The 9,963-nt window shown below is 33.3% G+C and overlaps 1 protein-coding gene across 1 annotated transcript; it reads left to right on the plus strand.

The window, feature by feature from the left end:
- Positions 1–2,211: 2,211 nt before the first annotated feature.
- LOC121805562 (carotenoid 9,10(9',10')-cleavage dioxygenase-like) lies at positions 2,212–9,611 on the plus strand. Its single transcript, XM_042205464.1, has 14 exons — positions 2,212–2,495; positions 3,678–3,748; positions 3,968–3,982; positions 4,614–4,725; positions 5,314–5,413; positions 5,648–5,710; positions 5,838–5,948; positions 6,708–6,892; positions 7,031–7,169; positions 7,561–7,678; positions 7,750–7,851; positions 8,397–8,648; positions 9,024–9,135; positions 9,438–9,611. Exons 1-14 carry the CDS (start codon positions 2,283–2,285, stop codon positions 9,465–9,467), a joined length of 1,623 nt encoding a protein of 540 aa, XP_042061398.1. The 5' UTR covers positions 2,212–2,282; the 3' UTR covers positions 9,468–9,611.
- The last annotated feature ends 352 nt before the right edge of the window (positions 9,612–9,963 follow it).

The raw sequence follows: 9,963 nt of genomic DNA on the forward strand, positions 1-9,963 counted from the left end.
GGATCCGCCATTGTTTGTATATGTAGCTCTTAATTTGTCCAAAATTAGTGCTTTGAGTTTCACACAGAAAAAATAATTTTTCAACACTGCTTGAATTAATTTATACTGTCACCAAGTAAATTCGTGGTGTTGAGTTAGCAAAAATTGACACCACTTAAATCGCTTGACCATTGATTTATTTGTTAAGCTGGACCTTAAACGAACACCAATTATGCAATTCCACCATTTCTAATTAACATATTTTCTTATGTTTGATTTAATTTAAAAACTAACAACAATAGCCATATATTAGATGTAAGAATCGTGTTTGTCAAGTAGGGTCACAATCATATACATCATGTTTACCCATGACCTAGTCTCTCTACACCATATTTGCAATTAAAAATAAAATAATTAGAAATAAATAACAATTGTTATATAGTGTCTGTGTCCTCAATCCAAGGTCAATCACTCAAAAGATTTAAACCAAATGATCTACCTCTCTCCTTTATTTTTAATCTCATTTATTTATAAATATTCTCTTGAATAGTAAGAAAAAATCAATTTTGTTTTATATACTTATTGTTCTCCATTTGGTAGGTGTGGTGTACTCCGAAATAAGCATAGATATACGTAAACAAATAGTAAAAAAATAAGTTACTAATAATTGCAAGATAACATCGTTAAAAACAGTACATAATGATAGAATCTACAAAGAGATAAACTGACTCTAAACTAAAGTAAATTTGATGAATTTGGATTTAACTATGAAACAAACGGCTGGGAAGACAAACACTAAAGAAAATTGGAAAACTTTTAATACACGGGAACTACCTTAAGTATGGTTTAGAAATGTTACGACATATGCCACCACACTGAACCTAAATTAAATATGCAATCAAGGATCGGTGTATATTTTACGCTCACTATCTGGACACTTGTAAAAGAATTGTACATCTGAATTTAGCTAGATAAATTGGACTAATTAATTAAACATGAGTACATTTTGATAAAGCATATCCAAATCTCCTTAGTTCTCTAGCTAAACTCATTAAATACTTGTTAAGAATGAAAATCATATTGATGTGATCAAATTATAGTCCTTTATTGCATTATTTTGACACCATTTTTAAAGTGAAGAATGAACTCATATTTGAATATTGTAGGACAAAAGACCAAGTTTTAAGAGAAAGTTGACAAAGAAAGAAGGTATATATATCCAAACACTAATCGGCGTTCTACGATTATTTATTTTCAAACGCTTCTACAAGACCACCATTGCATTCATCTTTGAATGAACTTCGCATGGGTACCTCGCACACCCCAATCAGAGTTCGATAGAGAAAGTTATGGTTGTTTTACGAAAACTGCGCATTCCAGAGAAAATATGCGGGCGGACATTTTTTGTGTGGCCAGGCAATTTTTGTGTGTCGCGAGTCTGAGAAAATGTGCGTGCCCAGCATTCCTGAGCCTAAAAATTGTCTGATCGGTCAAAACTGTCAGGAGCTGTTTTTTCAAGCCCTGGCTAAATTTGTTATTGGTCTAACTAGTATTCATAAAGTTCATTTTCAATTATTATGGTTTATTAATCATCTATTGTAATTCCTTCATCCCTTTAAAGGAGATTATTTTTCTTATCAGATTAAGGAAATGATATTCGATAAAATAAGTGGAGAGATAATAAAATAAATATATAAATAAAATAGAATAAAGCATGAGAAAGTAAAGGTATTACTCCCTTTGGCCTATCCTAGAAAGTGTCATATTTTTTCATTTTCGTCCATCCCACCAAATTTGTCACATTTCACTTTTTACCATTTTGGTAATGAATCTCATATTCCACTAACTTATTTTCACTCACATTTTATTATATACTATAAAAATAGGACTCACATTTTATTATATTTTGAAAAACTCGTGCTTGGTCAAAGTGCAACAAAATTGATGGAACTGATAGTTTTTTTTTTCCTAGAATGGGAAATAAATCAATTTAAGCTAAAAAGAAAGTATGAGAATAGTAATTAAAATTGGCACAGATAGGAAAGAGATTACAAATGACAAAACGAGGAAGAGACAGTATAAAGAAAGTAGAAAAGAAAAGAAAAAAAATGACATTTTCACTAGGAAATGTGTTAAAATTTAAATACAAAATTTAGTACATTAAATTAATTTAAATTCTGAGTATAAGACAAAACATAAAAAAAAAGAGCGAATGGGTCGCTTCATGTCATTGTCACCGGCTTACCAAATCGAATCAATATAAATCATGAGTATCTGATAGCAGGTTGGTTTGATAGAGCGAAATGGGCGTAGAGGATTCCATTTCCGCCGGGGTTGTGGCGGTGAAACCGAATCCCCAAATGGGACTGACGTCAAAGGCCATTGATTGGTTGGAGTGGGCGGTCGTGAAGTTGATGCATCATTCAAAGCAGCCTCTTCACTATCTCGCCGGCAACTTTGGCCCCGTCGACGAGACTCCCCCGCTCGCCGATCTCCCCCTCCACGGCCTTCTACCGGTATTCTTTTTTCACTCTACTACGGAAATCCTACTGTTTTTCATTTTTCTTGTTCTTTTTTTTTTGTTTCTTGAAATTGTCAACATTAAAATATAGGAGTGGTTATTTCGAGCATCTTTTTAAACACAAACTCTATATTCTCCTTTTGTATTGTTCTTCATTTTCCAACATTAAACATCTTTCGCTTTCGATACAATTGAAGGGATGGAAAACAAGCCTCTCATATTTCGACGTTTTTTTTGGAAAAGGAGGAAATATTATCTCCTCATTTTTTTAGCCTCTACACTATTGTATTCCTCATGACACCTTCATTTCAACCACAATCCCACAAGTCATCTCACCAACAGTTCCATTTTTTATATTATTCTGAAAATTTGGAAATTACATGAATTTAAACTGAAAATTACATTTATTAAAAAAACATACTATAATCTAAAGTCATAAATTTCTTGAGGATTCGGATCAATTTTGCATTACGTGATCGATGAGTGTCCCTGAAAATTTTGGGAACTCAATGAACCAAATAATTAAAATGATAAACTGTTAAAAAATGAAGAGTAAATGCCAAAACTGGTCCTGAACATATGCATATTTTATGATTTTGGTCCTATACTTTATCTTTTGAATTTTTGTATCCTGAACATTTCAACTCGGATCACAATTGGTCCTACACTAACAATTCCGGCAATATTTAAACGGTTTTAACCTGATTTTGACCGATTTTGATGGTTTTAACAGTCCCATTCGGGTTAAAACCATTTAAAAATCGGTCAAAATCGGGTTAAAACCGTTAAAAAATTGACAAAATTGTTAGTGTAGGACCAATTGTGATCTGAGTTGAAATGTTCAGGATGCAAAAATTCAAAAGATAAAGTATAGGACCAAAATCATAAAATGACATATGTTCAGGACCAGTTTTGGCCTTTACTCAAAAATGAATTAAGCAATTATGTAACAACTATTAAAAGATCACAATGTCATTGAAAATATAATCTAGTCTAACCGTATTAACTGAAACAGAACAAAACTCCTCAGTTTGGTTTGGTTTGGTTTGATTAAAGTGTTTTGTCAATTCATTTGGAAAAAGTATACATTTTCATTTATGTTCCTGCACTTGCTCATTTTATTTTATCTCAAGAGCACCACAAGATAGCTCAGTAATCAAAATTTTGCCTATTTCAGGAATGCCTCAATGGTGAGTTTGTGAGGGTTGGCCCAAATCCAAGGTTCGCTCCGGTTGCTGGATATCATTGGTAATAACTTTTCTTTGTCAATGTCTTTCTCATATATACTTCTGTGAATAGATATATATATAAAATAAAATATAAGAGCTATGCATGAATTATGTGCTTCCGATTTGTAATGGGAACATATTTCAAATTTGAACTAGTGAAATGTGATGTATGTATCATTCCAGTTTGTTTACTACTATTAATCCTATCTTTTTCTTTCTCTCATTCTTTTTTTTACAGGTTTGATGGAGATGGGTGCGTCTTTCAAATCCTCATTCAAATTTCAGACATCCCAGCTCTCTATAGTTTTATCCTAGGATGACTTTCTACTACCTTCCAGTTTTATCTTTCCAAACAAACCAGTCTTTTTCTTATTATTCTAGAATCTGAGATGGGAATTTATTTTGCTTGAGCAATGTTTATCTATTTACTTCTTTTCAGTGACGCAAAGATGGCTTCGGGTTAGTTTTTTATAACTGTTATGCTTAGGGAAATTTGGTTTGTTATACTTCCTTGTAGATGAAAATTGCAAAAAGTGGAGCTTAAATTGTTTTCAATACAAATATACATTTAGTCCAACTGAGATATCTTTGGAGAAATATGATATTGTCAGCGAGATTGTAAGAAACCTCTTATATAGTGAGTTTCAAAAGTTCTGCTTAATGGAACAGTTTTTAAATACGTCTTTTATGGGTCAAAATATACCACAAGAGTGATTCGTATTATGATATTACCATCCTTTTCTCTCAAACATAAGATAGATTCACTGATGAATACGTTCTGCATTGCTTGCATATGATTTTATACAATTGCATCTTATTCATGAGATATTCATATGATTGAATCTCATTTTGACTATGGCTTATATGAATCATACTTTTTGCAGAATGATTCATGGTATGCGCATCAAAAATGGAAAAGCAACCTATGTCTCCCGCTTTGTGAAGACCTCGCGACTTAAACAAGAAGAATATTTTGGTGGATCAAAATTTATGAAGGTAAGTACTATCATAATATAATATCCAATTATTTACTTTGAACCTTTTTTTATCTCTCTCTTATTGTTACCCTGCAGTGAAATTAAAACTGGTAAGGTGAAGACCATAAGACTAGTTAACTATTTAAAGGATTTAACTCTGTGTAATATACCCTCTTTGAAACAAAGGACTAGAAAGCCAAACTGCCTCATGTCCATTCAAACATTCAAATGGATCTGAGGCCTTCACGAAGTTTTATATCATAGCAATTTATGTTCGAAAAACTCGACCCATGCTTGCACAAATGATGACGTAGAAGACGCCTTCTTTTAAACTTAATAAGCATGGTGGGGCAGCACTGGGTTGTTTAACTTGAGAAAAATTCAAAATGCCATCCGTTAAACTGTGTAAATGCGTAAGAGATCAATCATGAACTATAATTTCTTGAGAGAAATGGATACAGCGAAAAGTAAATTGTCGTGTTTAACTAATATCTTGTGCTATTCTTTCTGTTCTTCTGATTTTAGATGGGGAAATATCGGCGTTTTTCTTCATAATATGCTACATGTTTTAGTTTTTGCTCCTCACAATTTCAAACTTAATTTGCAGATTGGTGACTTGAAAGGATTCTTTGGACTGTTCACAGTTTACATGCAAATGCTAAGAACGAAACTAGAAGTACTGGATGTTAACTATGGATTTGGTACAGGTGGGGCGCTACATAATGGTCTCTGTCTCTCTCCTTCTCTTTGTTTAGGTTACATAGCATGTTTATCACTTGCTTAGTTGCTTATGTCGGTGAAATACACAACTGATTTACACATCTCTTGCGTTGTGGTTGTTTCTATACTTCTTGGTCAATATCATCGTTAGCATCAGAAATGCTGATCTGTCTTTCGTTTATGCATGGTTGTGGTTGACCATTGTGGGAGTTCTCTTTCAGCTAATACAGCTATGGTATATCACCATGGGAAGCTTTTGGCGCTTCATGAGGGAGATAAACCTTGTAAGCTTTCTTTCTTTCTTACTCCTGTCTTAATTCTAGAATTATGCCCCCTTTGTTCTAAACCTCCATCACTGTCTCTTCTACTGAAAGCATTCAAACATCCTTAAATTAGTTTTTTTTACTATAGATGCCATCAAAGTTTTGGAAGATGGAGATCTGCAAACGATTGGCATGCTGGATTATGACAAGAGACTATCACATTCTTTTACTGCTCATCCTAAAGTTGACCCGTTCACAGGTAAGGTTAATTGTGATCCAGTTATGTACTGCATTAGAAGTAACAACTCATCTGGTTTATTTAAGTTTCTCCACTCCCACATAGCCTCCCTCCATAATTTGACAACACAGTTATCCTCCTCTGCTACCGCATTCCCCTATTATCTTTTTGCTTATCAAGATGCTGTACAGTAACTCTGACAATGAATACCAAAGTTATTTCCATCCCATAGAAAAGTAAATGGCTGAAACAAAGGAGAATTAAATTTTATAGCCATTAAGAATATGAAATGAATTGCTGTTTTTCCCAAGAATGTGTTTTATAGCCACTTTGCACCTATTGCTTTCATATCACTCTTTTAGCTAGGACTTTGAGTCATAGTCACCGGAAATTGAGTATGTCGAGATTAAGTCATCAATATTCAGCTTTAGCTTGAGTCACAACTGAGTGCTATATGAACTTGATTAGTTAGGAAAACAATTTGTTGGGATATAAAATGCTAATGGTTGTACAACATGTTATCTGAAATTCTCAAAGCATCTTCATTAAACTTTTTCTTACTACTATTTGACGGATGAGACAAGTATATCCACTAAAAGGAAACAGCATATTCTAGTAAATACCACGAACAGTACCTAAAATCTTTGGTAGGAATATAGTGTTTTGGTTGTGACAACCATGCTTGAGCTTCAGATCAATCAGTCTCATCACAGAAAGTACTTCTAAGATCTTTCTTCTTGTGTTCTATGGATGATTCTTCTAATTCAATTTTTCTTACAGGGGAAATGTTTACCTTTGGCTATTCTAAGGAACCACCATACGTCACATACAGAGTCATAACAAAGGAGGGTGTGATGCAGGATCCAGTGCCAATAACTATACCTGAACCAATTATGATGCATGATTTTGCCATTACTGAAAACTATGCGATTTTTATGGATCTACCATTGTACTTCAGGCCAAAGGTATAGTCGTTAAAAAAATGTGTATTATAATTATAAAAAAGAAGTATTATAATTCTATTGCTACCTTAAATTTTGTATTCTCATTACTGAGGCAAATTGTTGGTCAACCTCTTAAACTCTGAATTATTACACTTACAGGAGATGGTGAAGGAAAAGAAGTTCATTTACACTTTTGATCCTACTAAGAAAGCTCGTTTTGGAGTTCTTCCACGATATGCTACAAATGAGATGCTAATCAGGTGGTTTGAGCTTCCAAATTGCTTCATATTTCATAATGGTGAGCAACTCAACCCTTAAATGCCTTGGATCCTCAAATTTGGTTATACCTCCGTTATTTCTAGCACACAGTTCCACAAATGTTAAACACTTATCTTCATATTTCAAACAGAGTCAAGGAAATTAAAGTAAGCTAGATAATAATAAATTATAAATGCTGTTGATTTCTTGATGGCTGATCATGAATATCAAATAGAGCCTCGGATTCACTTGAAGCTGCTTTCACTTTTCTTGTTGGAGCAAGATTCATTTTCTCAAATTGCTCACTAAATAGCTGGAGACTTATGCTCTTGAATTTTCTCTTAGAACTACGAGTTCAAGGTCATACAAGCATAATAATATATTTCAGTCATCAAATTTTAGACAAGTGATGTATGTAAACTTCTTGTCAGCAAATGCTTGGGAGGAAGGAGATGAAGTTGTTCTGATCACTTGCCGACTTCAAAATCTTGATCTTGACATGGTCAATGGCATTGTAAAAGAAAAGCTTGAGAATTTCCCAAATGAACTGTAAGATCCATACTGATACATGTATGCACACATCTCACTTTATAGCGAAGGTGATACTATATTTCTTTCAGGTACGAGATGAGATTCAACCTCAAAAATGGTTTGGCTTCTCAGAAAAAGTTATCTGAGTCATCCGTTGATTTTCCCAGGGTTAACGAAAGCTACACTGGAAGGTAAAAATGTTAATTAACTTCAACAAAACTACTTTGGAAGATAAAACTGTATGAAGCTTGTCAGTTAGGCTGAATTTGAGGCGGAATATTCAAAAAAGAGAACTAATCAAGTATTACTAATACATAAAGTGTGTAGTCTTACAAATTTTGATGTACCTAGGATATACTACATTCCTATTTTCAATTTAAGGAGTGTTTAGTATATCTATTTTTTTATTTATGTTAGTATATAAGATAAGAATTCTTTCGTATCTAAAATTTTCCAAATTATGATACGATTTCTCCTTTTTATACATATGTACATAAATTTAAAACTTAAAAATACGTAGTTTTATTTGCGTTGCACTTCCAATTTGTTAGTTGCATAAAACAGTATGGAACGCCCAACATTTCCATGAAATTGGTTATGAATGATCCAGTGTGTTTTCATGTGCATATCCTTCAGAAATTAGATAAATTAGTCCTAAATTTTAGGTTGATGTTTGCTTGTAAAAAATTTTTCATTGTATTCTATCAGGAGAATCAAAAGTTTTGTATGGATGCAGGAAACAACGATATGTATATGGGACGGTGCTGGACAGTATTGCTAAGGTAACTGGAATTGTGAAGTTTGATTTACATGCTGAACCAGAGATTGGAAAGGAAAAGATTGAAGTTGGAGGGAATGTTAGTGGTCTCTTTGATCTTGGACCTGGAAGATTTGGATCAGAGGCTGTCTTTATCCCTCGGGAGCCTGGCACTGCATCCGAAGAAGATGATGGCTACTTGATTTTCTTTGTCCATGATGAAAACACCGGGTATGCTCTCTTTCACTTGATAATAGTAATTTATTTCTGTATAGTAGTACTTGATATTTGATAAGATATCATTGAAGTTTTGCTCATAGAAATTCACTGACACCTGGTAAAACAGAAGTATGAAATAGAGTATTAGTACTATATATCAAGATGTAGGTCATCCTACTGCTCCATCGACTACTATTTCGCAGAAACTGATGGAGATCTCTTTGAAAATACAGCCATATGCCGGTGTCACTTGGACTTTTAAGTTAACATACAAGCTATTGAATTATTCAGATTAATCTCTTTAGGAATAGAATAGTTATTCGAGTATCTTAATATCGATTTACCTGGGAAAACCTGACTAAATCCTTGGTTAATTATAATCTACAGGAAATCAGCTGTGAATGTAATTGATGCAAAAACAATGTCGCCTGATCCTGTTGCTGTGGTTGAACTTCCTAGAAGAGTTCCATATGGTTTCCATGCCTTCTTTGTGAACGAGGTCGGTGCATCCTTTCTTCAAATTTATATCTTAAGCAGAATAACTTGTTACAAAAAATGCCAATAAATAAGTACATAGGTGTTTCTCTTTCACTTTTTACATTATGAGAGAAGAAATAGGATTTTTGAAGTCAATTTACATCATTTATGTAGGAATATGCACTATAAGTTATAACCATACAATGTTTGCTTTAAAAGTTTTGAAGTTAAAAGTAGTTTGTTTTTGCAAATTGGGTCCTTTTTTTCTTTGTATTATAATGATCATCCATTGTTACAAACTAAAGTTGAGAATCCTTTGAACAGGAACAACTCCAAGAACAGGCAAAGCTGTGATGAGATTAGGACGATTCTTGGTCCTCAAAACAGATATGGGAGTGGAAGTATTATCTACTGACAGTCTGACACTCATTCACTGTTGCAAGAATAAACACAAACACTTCTTATTAAAGTTATATAATATTACTGTAATTTTGGAAAGGGATTTGAATCATATGATGTTAAACCAAGAGGAGAGAATAAATGGAATGTGTATACTTAATAGTACCATTCATTGGTGTATTTAATAAGAATGAAACAATTAAAAAATGGTATTTTTTCTGAATACTAGTAGTGTTTAATTAAAATATAATGAATTAGTAAAATTTCGACCAATTCACAATATTGATTAAAACGTTTGTTGTGGTATTCTAGAAGAGGCTGTGAATGGTCCATGCTGAGATATGGACAATTATCGGAAGTACCCCCTCCATTCAACATTAGGAGTTTTTCTATATTATTTTCTGCATCAATACGCATCCAAGCCCGCTCTTTGAGGCATCCGTATAGACTA

This window comes from Salvia splendens, chromosome 5, assembly GCF_004379255.2.
Source record: "Salvia splendens isolate huo1 chromosome 5, SspV2, whole genome shotgun sequence".
NCBI lineage: Eukaryota > Viridiplantae > Streptophyta > Magnoliopsida > Lamiales > Lamiaceae > Salvia > Salvia splendens.